The sequence below is a fragment of the Herpailurus yagouaroundi genome, unplaced genomic scaffold, assembly GCF_014898765.1.
Source record: "Herpailurus yagouaroundi ecotype Mexico unplaced genomic scaffold, PumYag 141, whole genome shotgun sequence".
NCBI classification, from domain to species: domain Eukaryota; kingdom Metazoa; phylum Chordata; class Mammalia; order Carnivora; family Felidae; genus Herpailurus; species Herpailurus yagouaroundi.
Genome location: NW_024412396.1, coordinates 13,239,058 through 13,255,211, shown reverse-complemented (window position 1 = coordinate 13,255,211; position 16,154 = coordinate 13,239,058). Strand labels below are relative to the sequence as shown.

Here is a 16,154-nt window from a genome sequence, read left to right as displayed (position 1 = left end):
TCTGAAACAGGCTCCAGGCTCTGAGCTGTCAGCACAGAGCCCGACGCGGGGCTCGAACTCACGGACCGCGAGATCGTGACCTGAGCCGAAATCGGCCACTTAACCGACTGAGCCACCCGGGCTCCCCTAGGTTGTCTTTTTATTGAGTTGTAAGAGTTCTTCATATATTTTAGACACAAGTTCCTCATCAGATACCTGTTGTGCAAACATTTCTGCCCCCCCCCCTTTTTGTACTTTAGAATTTACTAAGTGTTTTTATAAATCCATTATCTCATGATCATAACTGTCACATTGGGAAAATTGTGTTTTTAATAAGAAAATCATAATAAAGGTATTGGTAACTATTTCAGACAAACCTCAAACTGATAGCAAACCTACCTATAGTCGGGGAAGATCTTCCACTGCATATGATTCATCTCAGATGTCTGCGGAAAGACAGCTTGAATTGAGGCTGAGAGATTTTCTTTTGGATATTGAAGACAGAATCTACCAAGGAACATTAGGAGCAATCAAGGTTAGTACCTGGTCCCATTTTTAGTTTGCCTAATTACCAAAGTTTTCGTCATTTTTGTTAATTTATTTGATACAGGCAAGGCATGTGTGTTTTGAATAAATACATGGGAGTGATAATATTTTTTATGAAAACTAAGCTAGTTCCCCTCTATCAAAATACTAATATATGAATAGAAATCTTTCTTAAATGTACTATATGGCTATCTGCTTTCGTAAACAGAATTTAATGAACATAATTGACCTTTTTAATAGTAATTTTTAGTATGTTTAAAATAACTGTTTTGCAGTATTTTCATCTGAGATGTTAAAATGTGTAAGGATATTTTCTTCTTCCTTGACTAGCTCCTGCCTGCTCTGCTGAGTCTGGTTTGTTTATTGGTTTCTTTGTTACCTTTTTAAAATCTGTAAGTAATTCATGCTTGATATGTGTGTTCTGTTCATTCCTTTGCTATCATCTGTCAGTTTTTTGCTACTGTCAGGTGACCAATCTCAGAATTGTTTATGATTTCCCTATGTAAAAAGTGAGGTACTAAAGCTTCCATCTATAAATGATATGAATTCCATTTTGGCCACTTAGTAACCTTATTTTTAGATCCCTTTTTGATTTACAATCTTTTCTAGAATATTCATGAATTTTTCATATGTACATTGAACCTCATACTTCTTAGGAACAACATATGCCATTTTCCCATGTTGGTAAACCTGGGTTTTGTTACAGGTTACAGATCGACATATCTGGAGATCGGCATTAGAGAGTGGACGATATGAGCTGTTAAGTGAGGAAAACAAGGAAAATGGGATCATTAAAACTGTGAATGAAGGTATAGAAGAGATGGAAATTGATGAGCAAGCAAAGGTCATAGTAAAAGACAGGTATAAAAATGATTTTTCTAAAGTAACTCACTTTTTCTTGCCACTCTATATGGTTCTTTTTAGTAAATGTTTTTTTCTTCAAAAAATTGTTTTAAAATCTTACCATGAGGACTTTTAATACTTGTAACCACTGAAATAATTTTCCTCAACCACAAACTCTCTTTTACTCCACTTTGTGCTAGTGCAGACAAAAGGCAGCTTGTTAGGATAATGATACTTGCTCAAGTTTAAAATAAAAAGTCTTTGAGCCTAGGCTTTTATTAATTTCAGAAAGTAACTTTATATTGTCCATTTTTCTATAGGATATCTTAGTAAATTGTGTTGGGCTTAAATATTATTTGAATTATTAAACAGAATCTGTATCTGTAGATCTGTAGATAGATGCTTTGACTTTTTCAGAGTTCTTTTTGGATAACTCTCCTTAAGGAGTTTATTTAGAAGGAAATGGAAAAGAGACATTAAGCTAGCAGCTATGAAACAGGATAAGAGTTCTGGTAGAAGCAGATACCCAGTGCAAATGTAGTACATAGGAGGGCTATACTTGTCTTTGTAGATCAAGGAAGACAGCACAGGAAGTGCCAGAGGAAGTGACCAAGAACCTGAGACCTAAAGGTGGGGAAGATGTACTGGGAGGGAAGATATAGTACTAAAGGCTTTGAGCGAATAGGTTTGTACGTGTAAATGATCATTTTAGCTGCGGCATGGAGATTTATTGCAAAGGGAATAAGATTGATGGCTAAGAAACTATTCAGGAGGCAGCTGTAAGTATCCCACCCAGTAAAAGTTGAAGCAAGAGAAATAGAAGCTGCCTGGTCTGCTTATCCTTAAGGCCCACCACTGGGTCATCTCCCTAAATCCTTTCCCCTAACCCGTGTCTCATCCACCTTTCCTCCTCCAAATATTTGCCCTTCTGACCTTAAAGGACTTGGTATTTAGTTAAGCTCTTGATTCATGTATTTATCTCCCTTTCCTGCTGGCTTATGTGATCTCCTTTGAGATTGGGGAAACTATTTCTTACACAGGTGTGAGTAAGCATTTGAAGGAGTTAGACTCAAGTCTTACCTAACAGTGTTTTTAAGTACCATAAACTCTTCCATGTTTTCATTCTAGACTTTTGGGCGTAAAAACAGAAACTCCAAGTACTGTCTCAACTAATGCAAGCACACCACAGTCAGTAAGCAATGTGGTTCATTATCTGGCAATGGCACTTTTTCAGATAGAGCAGGGCATTGAGCGGCGTTTTCTCAAAGCTCCACTTGGTAAGTATCAATTTTTACTTCAAAATATTATTTATATTTTAAATGATTTTGAAATTGCCTCTTAATAGAAATTTATGGGCTGACACAATAAAATTGGCTAATTGGAAAAGCTTGAGATTATATTTTCACTTAAAAGCCTGAGATTTTTTTAAATAATGCTAAAGTACTTTTTATTGTAGATACTGATCTTTAATGACTGTCTATTTAAGTGTATCTGTTAATCCTTTATTTTGTGTGTAAGTTTCATCAGAAGAAAGATTACCAAAACCTGTGACTAGCCACATCCTGAATGATCAAAAGTTGTAGATAAGTATTTCTCTTGTTATTTAAAACAGAATCCCAAAGAAGCTACTTAAATCTCCACCACTGGGGGTATGGTTTAACAGTGTGGGTCACTAACCTGAGCACTGTATAAGAAGCACTAAATCAGAAATACCAAGTGTTAAATACAAATGAGGAAATTCTCTATAATTTATGGCTAGGATGATAGAAATAATACTATCTGGATCATGTTTTAGCAGTTTATTAAATTAATATGCTTTTAGGGACTAAGCTAGGAATATAATCACTATGTCTTTGGGAAAATGTGTGTTTCAAGTTCCAAATCAATTTTCATGTCGTAACTGCCTCTACTTCCCTATGGTTAATGTTAAATTAATTTATAGCTCATCATATTCAAGATAGTTTGTATCTCAGTAGTGGGGTGCAAGAAGAAACAGTTTTTAAAGCCATATCTTTTTGGTCTCGTATTGAAAAAGCAACTTGAATAGACTAAAATCATTAAAAAAAAATTTTTTTTCAACGTTTATTTATTTTTGGGACAGAGAGACAGAGCATGAACGGGGGAGGGGCAGAGAGAGAGGGAGACACAGAATCGGAAACAGGCTCCAGGCTCTGAGCCATCCGCCCAGAGCCCGACGCGGGGCTCGAACTCACGGAGCGCGAGATCGTGACCTGGCTGAAGTCGGACGCTTAACCGACTGCGCCACCCAGGCGCCCCATAGACTAAAATCATTTTTAAAAAATTTTAATACTATTTTTGAGAGACAGAGAGAGACAGAGCATGAGTAGGGGAGGAGCAGAGGGAGAGGGAAACACAGAAGCAGAAGCAGGCTCCAGGCTCCAGGCTCCAAGCTCCAAGCTCCAAGCTCTCAGCACAGAGCCCAATGCAGGGCTCGAACATGCAAACTGTAAGATGATGACCTAAGCCAAAGTCGGATGCTTAACCAACTGAGCCACCCAGACGCCCAAATCCTTTTTAAATTACGTGAATATTGTTGAATATTAAGAACAAAATTTTCATAAATATATGGTGCTATCAGAATGTGAATATATTTTTTAAATGTCTGTTTTAAAATTGAAGAGTTTATGGCCAGTATCTCATTGTTCTAATAAGCCTATTCATATTTTTTATAAATTGATAATTCCACCATGAGCTTAATAACCACTTTTCAGATTGGAAAGTAGCAGTTGTAGAAATAAATACATGTGATCAAAGCTCACAAAAATATTAGTTTGTATTTGCTATGTCACTCTTACTTCCCAGTCTTCAATATTTCTTAATATTTTCTGTGTCTAAATTGAATTACATGTACAAGAGATTTCTTACAAGCACATGTGAATCTACAATTACTTCAATTAAAATTTCAATTGACAGTTATTTGTAAACTATGTAGCTCTTAGAAATATATCACTACTACTCATTAATCCCATGATTCCAAAAGAGATAAGATGCAATTCAGCTTTTTCCATTTCTGAAATTGCCATCAATTAAAGTTGTTTATAAATTCAAGGGAAAAATCAAATTGCCTAGTGTGTCCATATTTTCATCAGTACATCTTTTTAAAAACTTAGACAAAGGGGAAAAGTTAACACTGGAGAATGTTGCAACTAATATCTAGTAGGTTATATGAGAGCTGAGAGCTATAGTGTTCTTTATGCTGGTTTGTATATAGCAGTGTTGGAACATTCATTTCATCCTAACAGATAAAAAGGAGCAATTTCAATTTGAAGTCTTAAAAAATAGGTGAAACAAAAGTTTAACTTACTTTAGTGGTAAATATTGATCAAAGTTAGATGTTAATCATTTATAATATGGATATTATCATCTACCATTGCTGCCACATAAAAAATTAATAGAGGGGCACCTGGGTGGCTCAGTCGGTTGAGTGTCTGACTTCAGCTCAGGTCATGATCTCACGGTTTGTGAGTTCGAGCTCCGCATCGGGCTCTGTGCTGACAGCTTAGAGCCTGGAGCCTGCTTCCAATTCTGTGTCTCCCTCTCTCTCGGTCCCTCTCCCCCTCATGCTCTGTCTCTTTCTCTCAAAAGTAAATAAACATTAAAAAAATTAATAGAATAATTGGTGTCTGTAGCTTTTTATATTATATTTAAGCTTTTGGAGGGTCTGTTTTGAATGGGACAACAAGAGATAGAGCTGTCTCTGGGTTTTTAAGATAATCTTTTTTTTTTTTTTTAAATGTTTATTTATTTTTGAGAGAGAGACAGAGCACGAGTGGGGAGGGGCAGAGAGAGAGGGAGACACAGAATCCAAAGCACGCTTCAGGCTCTGAGCTATCAGCACAGAGCCAGACCCAGGGCTCGAATTCACAAACCACGAGATCATGACCTGGGCCAAAGTCGGACGCCCAACTGACTGAGCCACCCAGGTGCCCCTAAGGTAATCTAAACATCAGATCAAGGTAATCAAGTATACCTTAATGTGGGAGAGAAATGGGGGTTCCACTTTATGAATGTTTGAGATAGCATATATATTAAAATTCTCCATGCTTGTGATTATTTTTCAACATAGTAAATTAATTGTGGTAGGAATTTTCCCAGTTTAGCTTCAAAGATTATTTCAGTTTCTTGAGGAAGCAAATAAGAAATAAAAATTCTACTCTTGTTCCACTTTCCTTAGTATGTCCCTTTTATTCTAATTAAACACATTAATAAAACTAGGCTTTTTTAACTTGAGGAAGATACTCATATTTGAATTATTTTAGGTAAGATATGTGAGAATTGTTTGTTCAGATTGGTAATTTCATCCCTTATAAAGTCATTACTTCATAAAGTCATCACCTGTAAGCTATGAAAAAAATCCTCAAACTAACTTTATCAGTTTGAAATTAGGTAACACAGAAATTAATAAAGATCAAAAGGGAGATTTAAAAAAAAGGACAAGAAAAAGAGGAAGATCAATCTAGTGTGAGAGATGGTAAATTTTTAACTTTTTAAAGAATTTTGTCTTTTTAAAGAATTATGAATTTACTTTCTATGTTGCTGAGCACTGGTTTGAATATTTAGCTTTTGAAGGAAAACCATGGGTTTAATTTTTTTGGAAAGGATGGGGTTGGGGATAAGCTTATAAAACAATATCCTCTTCCTAGCATTTTCCTTTCTACATTTCATACCTCAGATAATGAAACTTAAAAACTGATAATATAGGGTGGCTCAATCAGTTGAGTATCTGACTTCTGCTTAGGTCGTAATCTCACGGTTCGTGAGTTTGAGCCCTGAGTTGAGCTCTCTGCTGTCAGCCTGGAGCCCACTTCCGATCCTCTGCCCCACTCTCTCTCTGCACCTCCCTCGCTTGTGCACTATCTCTCTGTCTCTCTCTCTCAAAAAGAAAAAACATTTTTTAAAAAGTGGTATATAAAAAGTTGACATTCGTGAGTTTTAGTATACTTACTTATCTGTGAAAACGATGAACAGTAATGCAAGGTATGTTTATTTATTTTGCATATGGTATTTATTTATAGAATTTTTTTTTTTTTTTTACTAGAAGGTGGGAGTTTTTTGTGTTTTATCCCCTGGAGAAACCTACATAGCTTGGTCACATGAATTACTGTATGTGGCAGTTAATAGTAAGAAATCTCCCAGTGTAATATTTGATCATATGACTCTACCATTATTTCATATTAGTAACATACTTTTAATTAGTAATTTCTTGAGGAACTTATGCTGGCATGATGGAAGATAAAAGAGAAGATCTATCTCCCCTTGAGAGTTTTATAATCAGGAGAAGAAGCAAGAAAATAAACCAAAAAATGGAATCAATTATATATACTTTTTATCCTTATTGATACTATATAAAAGTAGAAAAACATGGACATCCTTTTGTATTTAGAATATTTAAGGGGCACCTGGTGGCTCAGTCGGTAAGGGGCACCTGGGTGGCTCAGTAGGTTAAGCATCCAACTCTTGATTTCGGCTCAGGTCATGATCTTCAGTTCATGGGTTCGAGCCCCCCGTTGGGCTCTGCTGGGGTTCTCTCTCTCTCTCTCTCTCTCTCTCTCTCTCTCTCTCTGCACCTCCCCCATTTGCTCTCTATGTCTCTCTCAAAATAAATGAGAATAAACTTTTAAAAAGAAAAAATAGAATATTTAAAAGTAGATGGGATAAAAATTGGACCTTGAGCTACCTACCACTGGTTTAATTTTGTTAAAGCACATCTTTGATCAAAACCCATAATGTGTCACCAACCTTTGAGTTTAACAATCAAACAGACTTCCAAAATTCCAAAGTTTCTTCACAATTTGTCTTTTTCTTCCACTCTTCCACATTGGCCTATGCAAACTTATTTCTTACACTTAACAATAAGAATGTCCGCTGATTTACCCAGAAGATTTCTTCAAGATCTTTGAACTAGCAATTTTTGTTGCCTCCTTCCTTAGAGGTTCTGCTTAGGCCAGAACTTTTCATGAAGCCTTACATCAAAAAACCAAGGTAAATAGAAAACACAAAATGAGAGGGTAGAAATAAAACAAAGACTGTATTATTGCATTTCCCACTTGGCTAATATTTCTCTTTAGCTTTGCCTGAAGAGCCGTTTGACCCATTCATTTTTTTCCCTCTCCCATTGAGCTGTTAATCTCTTATTTTTGGAGGTTCTGATTATTTTCAAACTCCTTGGTTATATTTTCAAACGTTTATTTCTTAAAACATATTAAAATAGTTATTTTGTTATATTCTGTGTCTAATTCTGATATCTCAGGTCTTTCTTGGTCAGATTCTGTGGACTCTTGCTTGTAACGTTTTGTTTCCACATGTGCATTATGGGTTTTGATGAAACTCTCATTTCTCAGAACTTGATCCATGGAAATTTCTTCAGAGAGAATGTGCAAAGATTTGTACTTGTTTCTGCCATTCACTTGAGGTCACTACCAACCTAAAACCCCTTTAAAAATTTTGTTTTTTTCAGGTTTTAAACTGTTTTAAGGCATTGCTTATAGTTATATATTCTCGTGGTAGATTTATTTTCCCTTTCCACCCAACACCAAGGCCCAAATGAGCAGATTTCCTTGCTACATCTTTCTTTCTGCATGGTACCCTTTTCCACCCTTACACTTAAAGGTATAGCCTTATGGTGTCCTAGCTTTTCAGAAAGGATTCAACACATTGGGTGAGCCCTTGATTCCATGTCCTGTCTCTCTCACCCTAACAGTCAAACAAGAGCTCAAGACTCACTAGTGTTTGGCAGGTCTGTTCCTTTATGATTTCAGCTCCTCGTGTATATCTTCACTCTCCCAGCTGTATAAAAAGTTTCCTAATTCCTAAAGGTAGGGACCATAGAACACACTTGTGTCATCTTCTAAATTGTTGTGCATAGGAGGAACAGTATAATTCAGAAATAATGATAACATTAACAGCATTTACTTATGCATGATAGGCATTTTATTTTTCTTATGTACATTATCCCACTTAATCTTCCCACCAGTTCTCAGAGGTGGATAGTATCCACATATTACTCTTGAAGAACCTAAGCACAGAGAGGTTAAGTAATTTGCCCAAGCTCACATAGGGGAGCTAGTACTCACCTCAAGGCAGACTGACTCCAGAGCTCACATTCTTAAAAAAATTTTTTTTTAATTTTTATTTATTTTTGAGAGAGAGAGAAAGAGAGAGAGCATGAGCAGGCAAGGAGCAGAGAGAGAGGGAGACACAGAATCTGAAACAGGTTCCAGGCTCTGAGCTGTCAGCACAGAGCCTGACGCGGGGCTCAAACTCACAAACTGTGAGATCATGACCTGAGCCGAAGCCGGGCGCTCAACCGACTGAGCCACCCAGGCGCCCCATGCAGAGCTCACATTCTTTTAAGCATTATGTTATGGCCCAGGAGGACTTTTTTTTTTTTTTTTTAAGATAATAGTAGGAAATATGGTACAATAGGAACAAAGTATGTATGGAGTCTTATATATCTTGTAGAATTTTGACATTATGTGGTAGTCCCTTCATAATTAAGTATATCTTAGGAAAATTAAGGTGGTAGCAATAATTGAAGCTTATTTTTTTTAATGTTTTGTTTTGAGAGAGATCATGTGCCAGGAGAGGCGGGGGCGGGGACGGGGAGGGCAGAAGATCTGAAGCGGGCTCTGCGCTGACAGCAGCAAGCCTGTGGCAAGGCTTGAACTCACAAACCGTGAAATCATGACCTGAGCACAAACCGACTGAGCCACCCAGGTGCTCCAGCAATAATTGAAGATGGAAATCACATACCAATGTAAAATGATAGACTGACTAGATTAATGGCATCTAATGAAATGACACTTAATAAATTTTTTAGTCCAGAAGATAAAGGAATGATGTTATTAATGACAGAAAGTTCCAAATGTTTCTATATAAATATTGGTGCTGAAAGTTCTTTTGGGAGATGGGGTGTTAGCATTTTTTATTTACCTCATTTAAAAATTATTTTCTTAGAGGGACGCCTAGGTGGGTCAGTTGGTTGAGTGACCAGTTTCAGCTTAGGTCATGCTCTCATGGTTCATGAGTTCAAGCCCCGCATCAGGCTCTCAGCTGTCAATGCAAAGCCCGCTTTGGATCCTCTGTCTCCTTCTCTCTCTGCCCATTGCTCATGTTGTGTCTCACTGTCAAAAATAAATAAACATAAAAAATATGTATTTTCCTAGATATAGAAGATAACAGTTGGCATTTGTACAGAATTGATATTTTTAATAATAGTTTTATTAAGATATAATTCACATATGTAAAATTCATCCTTTTAAAAAGTGTATAATTCAGCAGCCATTCCCCATGATCTAATTTCAGAAAATTTTCATCAGCCCCAAAAGAAACCTCATATGATTGATACTTAGAGAGAAGTCCATCTTTTATCCGAAAAGAAGAAGTAATATTCTTGATTCAAATGAATAGTCACTGACTTGTAATCATATTTAGCCAGTCCTCTAAATTAGGTCAAGATTTGGTAACAAAGACTAGATTGAGAACACATTGCCTAAGTTATTTTTCTCTTTTAACTATTGAAATCTTCAAGCATTTGATATATGGGTTTAAATAATTCCTTATGTCATAAACAAGATACGGCTCAGCAACTATTTTCTTTAACATGAAGTTTTCTTTTTAATATTAACATCTTTTTGTTAAGTATTAGAAAAACTTTAAAATCAAATCTGTTTAAACTACTAAGAAAATAGTTCTAGGAGATGTCTAAGGTTTGCCTAGAAACTTTAATCATTTTACCTTTTCTTTTAAGATGCCAGTGACAGTGGACGTTCTTATAAAACAGTCCTGGACCGTTGGAGAGAGTCTCTCCTTGCTTCTGCTAGTCTATCCCAAGTCTTTCTTCATCTCTCCACCTTGGATCGTAGTGTGATATGGTCTAAATCTATACTGAATGCTCGTTGCAAGATATGCCGAAAGAAGGGTGATGCTGAAAACATGGTGCTTTGTGATGGCTGTGATCGGGGTCATCATACCTACTGTGTTCGGCCAAAGCTAAAGGTATTTTTCCCTTCTACTTCTTAGATTAAATTGAGTGATTGAGGTTTTGAGTGATAGATGATTAATGATCATTTCCGTGATTTGTCAGACTGTGCCTGAAGGAGATTGGTTTTGTCCAGAGTGTCGGCCAAAGCAACGTTCCAGAAGACTCTCCTCTAGACAGAGACCATCCTTGGAGAGTGATGAAGAGATGGAAGACAGTATGGGAGGTGAGGATGATGAAGTTGATGATGATGATGAAGAGGGTCAAAGTGAGGAGGAAGAATATGAGGTAGAACAAGATGAAGATGACTCACAGGAAGAGGAAGAAGTCGGGTAAGTCCATGCAATAAAATGAGAGTTTGTGAGTTTTATTCACACAGTGTCTTGACCTCGCAAATACAAATGGAATGGTTGGGGCCCTTGACTTTTTTAAAAACCGGTGGGTAATAAGTGGCCTGAGGTTATCCTTGCTTTAGTTTTATAAGCATTTGAAATTATTCCTGAGGAAGTATAGTAGCTATATGAACCTACCCAGATTATAAAATCAAATATGAGTTCAAGTTTGGACAGGAATACTAATTCAGACCTCCATTAAGTTTGATTTTACTTCATTTTATGCCTGAAGCAGCAAATAAGCATTCCAGAGGATATTCATGAGATAAAGATGAATGCAGCTTCCCTGTGCCCCTATTGCTTTCTCAAGGAGTTATACTCGAACAAAGAGAGAAAGAGATATGCCAAGAAGCACATTATATTGTTATACTTCTACCACATTAGCACCCAGAAGGGGTCAACTTCTATATACTACCATATAGCCAAGTACTCTGCAACTTAGCAAGTGCCTGGCTATTCCAGCGTGGCAGCACTAGAGCATTCTCCCTTTATTTGTCCCTTTTTAACATTTGAACCCCATTCATGTGGAATCAGGAAAGTGAATGTGAAGCAAGGGCAACTTAGAACTGACAAAGTACAAAAAGGCCAGTCTGAGGAGGGGTAAGTAGAAAGAGCTGCCCCATCTATTTTAAACAAGTTGTTTTTGTTTGTTTTTGTTTGTTTTTTTGTTTTTAATTTTTTTTAATGTTTATTTATTTTTGAGAGAGAGAGAGAGAGAGAGTACGAGCACGGTAGGGGGACAGAGAGAGACAGAGACACAGAATCCAAAGCAGGCTCTAGGCCATGAGCTGTCAGCACAGAGTCTGACACAGGGCTCGAACCCACGAACCATGAGATCATGATCTCAGCTGAAATCAAACGCTTAACCAACTGAGCCACCCAAGAGCCCCAACAATAGCTCCAACTAGCAAGAGCTATCGCCCTGGTAGATTATAAGGGCAGTATTTGTGTTAACATAAAGATGATATGGGAAATTCTTGGAAATATTTTAAGTAAACTGGAAGCCCAGGTATATGGGGAGATGGATAAAAAAGGCTTAATGGAGTTGTTTGATACTTGTCTACAGCTTAAAGGCAATTAAAAGAGTGAACCTAGAGTTGCCTGGCTGGCTCAGTCATTGAAGCATGTGACTCTTGATCTTGGGGTCATGAGTTCGTGAGTTCTAGCCCCACGTTGGGGTTAGAGTTTACTTAAAAAATAATAATAATAATAAAATGGAAGATTGAACCTAGTTTTGTATTTTACAGTAAGAAGCAGAAGATGGCAAAGAGATTCTTAACATACTATTCAGGAACCATAGGTTTAAGGCCTATTTTAGTTGCAGTCATTGGCCAAAACTGTAGGTTACCTCAGCATCAGTGGTAATGAAAAGTGATGAAAAACTGTTACTGTAAGGAGACAAAAGAAATGTATATAGAACTCATTGGCTGAATAGTAGAACAAGGGGAATAGAAATAATCTTAATTGCATCATTTCTCTGTACAATAATTATGTTTTCAAACAATATTTACAGCCCACCAAAACGAGGAAGACCACAAGTTAGATTGCCAATTAAAACGAGAGGGAGACTTAGCTCTTCTTTCTCCAGTCGTGGCCAACGACAAGATCCTGGAAGATATACTTCAAGGAGTCAGCAGAGTACACCCAAAACAACTGTTTCCTCTAAAACCACTGGTAGAAGCCTTAGAAAGATAAAATCTGCTCCTCCAACAGAAACTAAGTCTTTAAGAACTGCCGGTCGTTCTACTCGCCAGAGTTATGGCCCACTGCAAGCGGATGTATTTGTGGAACTACTTAGTCCTCGTAGAAAACGCAGAGGCAGGAAAAGTGCTAATAATACACCAGAAAATAGTCCCAACTTCCCTAACTTCAGAGTCATTGCCACAAAGTCAAGTGAGAAGTCAAGATCTCTAAGTGTTGCTTCAAAACTTTCTCTCCAAGATAGTGAATCCAAGAGAAGAGGAAGGAAAAGACAAACTACAGGTATGAAGAAGTCTAATTTAAACTATTCTTACCTAAGAAAATGGAATAATTTTGAAAGATTGAGTGTTGTGGGGTACCTGGGTGGCTCAGTCGGTTGAGCGTCTGACTTCAGCTCAGGTCATGATCTTGGCTTTCGTGAGTTCGAGCCCCGCATCAGACTCTGTGCTGGCGGCTCAGAGCCTGGAGCCTGCTTTGAGTTCTATGTCTGTCTGTCTGTCTGTCTGTCTGTCTGTCTCTCTCTCTCTCTCAAAAATAAACATTAAAAAAAAATTTTTAAAAAAAAGGATGGAGTGTTGAGATACTTTGAATCATTTTTTATTTTTTTTTATTTTATTTTTTTATTTTTTTTTATTTATTTTTTTTTTTATTTATTTTTGGGACAGAGAGAGACAGAGCATGAACGGGGGAGGGGCAGAGAGAGAGGGAGACACAGAATCGGAAACAGGCTCCAGGCTCTGAGCCATCAGCCCAGAGCCTGACGTGGGGCTCGAACTCACGGACCGCGAGATCGTGACCTGGCTGAAGTCGGACGCTTAACAGACTGCGCCACCCAGGCGCCCCTGAATCATTTTTTAAAAGCTGTCACTAAGATACACAAAGTTACTAGGGAACAGCCCAGCCTGAAGCATAATTTTCACTGAAGGGACAGCTAGCCATTTGAGGAGTAAGGTAAATTATATTGCCAGTATTTTTCTAGTAGTGTAGCAAGATAGTTGTGAAAAATTTTTAGTGTTCTGTTTCTAATGGAGAGATTTGGCCAACATTTGAACAGTCTTGGTATAACATATTCTAACATTTCATTCTCTTCCACCCTTTCTACTTTAAAACACATATATATTCATCATAACCTACACAGGCTACATTGGGTTATTTGGTTAAGTTTCCTATCTGGCATACTGAATTTGGGGGCAGGGGAGAGCTGGGAGAGTAATATTGTTAGGGAGTAATCATCAGCTGTCTTTTTAATTCTGGTAATCATTTTTTATAGTAATCTCTATCCCATATAATCTCTTTATTTATCTCTTCAATCCTATTCTTTTCTTCCTTTAGTGTCCATAGTAATAAAACTTTGATATTTCCAAAAAAATAAAATTAAACATAAAAAGCATTACTGTTCCTTGAAGAATTATAGATAGGTTGTATTGTATTATTCAAACCTATGACAGGATTAAGGAATCCATTGGTGAAAGAACGGAAGACCCATTAGTCTGTATGTGCAGTCACCGGGTTGTTGGGTTTGGGAGGGTTCTATCAGGTAACTTGGCACCGAGATCTAATTTAGCTTTTCCCATCCCCTTATCTGTTTTGCTCTTCCCCAATTCTGAACTTCAAGCTACTTGGAAAAAAATAGTACACCTGAAGCATTTGTATTCTAAAAAACTCTGCTAAGAAAAAAATTTTGTTGTTGTTAATTGATTTATGAATTTACTGACCTGGCTCCAAGGACAAACAAAGGGGAAAATGTATGAATTTACATTTAAGTAGAAAATTTAAACACCTGAATTCATAATAACTATGCTGCCCTTTTCTACTCATTCATACACTTTTCCTCTAGTTCATACATTCCTAATGTATTTCATTATATACACCTTAGATTTTATGAGAAAACATTTTAAGAAAGTCTCCATATAAAAAATAAGACTTATAGGAATAATCTTTTACTTCATTGTTGAGAATTACTTTTCTTTTATGCAAGGTAATCTATAAAGAGGCCTACTTGCTAGATCTGAAGAGGTTACCTTCCTAAGGGTATGTTTTCAGAAATACTGGAGAATTGCTTACTTTCATTTTATTATAGTTGAAAATGTATTTTTAATAAAACAGGCCAAAAAATAATGTATAAACTTTATAAATGTATAAAGTTCTAGAAACTTTCTTTTATATTACACTGTTGTTACAATATGTTCCCAATGATGGGGCACCTGGGTGGCTCGGTCAGTTAGGCGTCTGACTTCGGCTCAGGTCATCTCACGGTTCACAAGTTCGAGCTCTGCATCGGGCTCTGTGCTGACAGCTCAGAGCCTGGAGCCTGCTTCAGATTCTGTGTCTCCCTCTCTCTCTGCCCCTCCCCTGCTTGCACTGTCTCTCTCTCAAAAATAAATAAACATTAAAAAATTGAAAAAGAAAAAACACAATATGTTCCCAGTGAATGTTCATTTGTAAATTTTATGATCAAAAAGGAAATAGTGGGGGTGCCTAGCTGGCTCAGTCAATGGAGCATGCAACTCTTGATCTCAGGGTTGTAAGTTTGAGTCCCACATTGGGTGTAGGGATTACTTAAAAATAAAATCTTTAAAAAATAAAAAAAGGAAATAGTAATTTTTGATCCAGATTTTCATATCTCCAATGTAAGTTAGTTTATCTCAATATATACAGAATGGCAATTTTCTCTTTGAATTTAGGTGTATTTATAATACCCTGTTTAGCTTGTAGTGATCAAATATTTTGCTTTGTCATCACCTAAAATTAATTTAATCATTTATTTAGAATCATCTCCTATGACACTGAATCGAAGGAGTTCAGGCCGACAAGGAGGAGTTCATGAATTGTCTGCTTTTGAACAACTTGTTGTGGAACTGGTACGGCATGATGACAGCTGGCCTTTTTTGAAACTCGTTTCCAAAATCCAGGTAAAATTATTAGATTTGATAAAATGTGTTCATGTATATTATCTGATTTTAGTCTTCTTGGCAACTTTGAGGTAGTCAGAACTCCCGTTAGTCACTACATATTGGAACGTTGGTTCCTGTGTTGAAAAAAATGGCGTTAGGGCGCATTGTGTTCTCAGTCCTTTCTAATCCTGTGACTGATTCTCAACGAATGATGACAGTGTGTTGAAATAACCTCAAAGTTTTTTTTCCGTGTAATGAATATGAATGATTTAATTCAACTGAGTATCGTTATTGGTACCCTAAGAAAACAGAGATGGCCTAAACTAAGGGATTTGAGATGGTGCTGGAGTTCTTTATATACTTAAGGCCGTATGTGATATGCTGCAGCAGAATGTGATATGCTGCAGCAGATAGGGCAGTGTTATAGTGCTGTAATAGAAGTTATAATGGTCCTCCAGAAGTGGAGAAGAAAAGGAGATTGATTTGACCATTTCAAAGGGAGGGAATAGCAGGAATTAGTTCTTTATAGAAGAACTAGAACTGTTTGGTCTGGTCATTAAGGAAAGGTAGGATTTCAATAGTAAGAAATAGAATAAGGACATTCTAGGAAAAGGAGACCCAGAAATGAGAATATGGGAAATGATGGGTAGTTTGAATGGAACAAAGGGTGTGTTAGGCACAGTAGAGAGAAATAGAGAGAGCACACAAGCAAAATCATAAGCTTTTTCTCCTTTTTTTTTATTTAAAAAGAAATTTTTTATGTTTATTTTTGAGAGAGACAGAGCATGAGCGGGGGGG

General features: G+C 36.9%; 1 protein-coding gene across 3 annotated transcripts in view; it reads left to right on the top strand.

The window, feature by feature from the left end:
• Positions 1-16,154, top strand: part of BAZ1A (bromodomain adjacent to zinc finger domain 1A) — a 95,354-nt gene that overhangs the window by 76,847 nt on the left and 2,353 nt on the right. For all 3 annotated transcript variants that reach the window (XM_040476917.1, XM_040476918.1, XM_040476916.1), the window contains 7 exons: positions 351-514; positions 1,232-1,386; positions 2,497-2,645; positions 10,139-10,386; positions 10,475-10,701; positions 12,275-12,744; positions 15,232-15,374. In XM_040476917.1, coding sequence (XP_040332851.1) covers positions 351-514; positions 1,232-1,386; positions 2,497-2,645; positions 10,139-10,386; positions 10,475-10,701; positions 12,275-12,744; positions 15,232-15,374 — 1,556 coding nt within the window. The remainder of the gene's footprint in view (positions 1-350; positions 515-1,231; positions 1,387-2,496; positions 2,646-10,138; positions 10,387-10,474; positions 10,702-12,274; positions 12,745-15,231; positions 15,375-16,154) is intronic.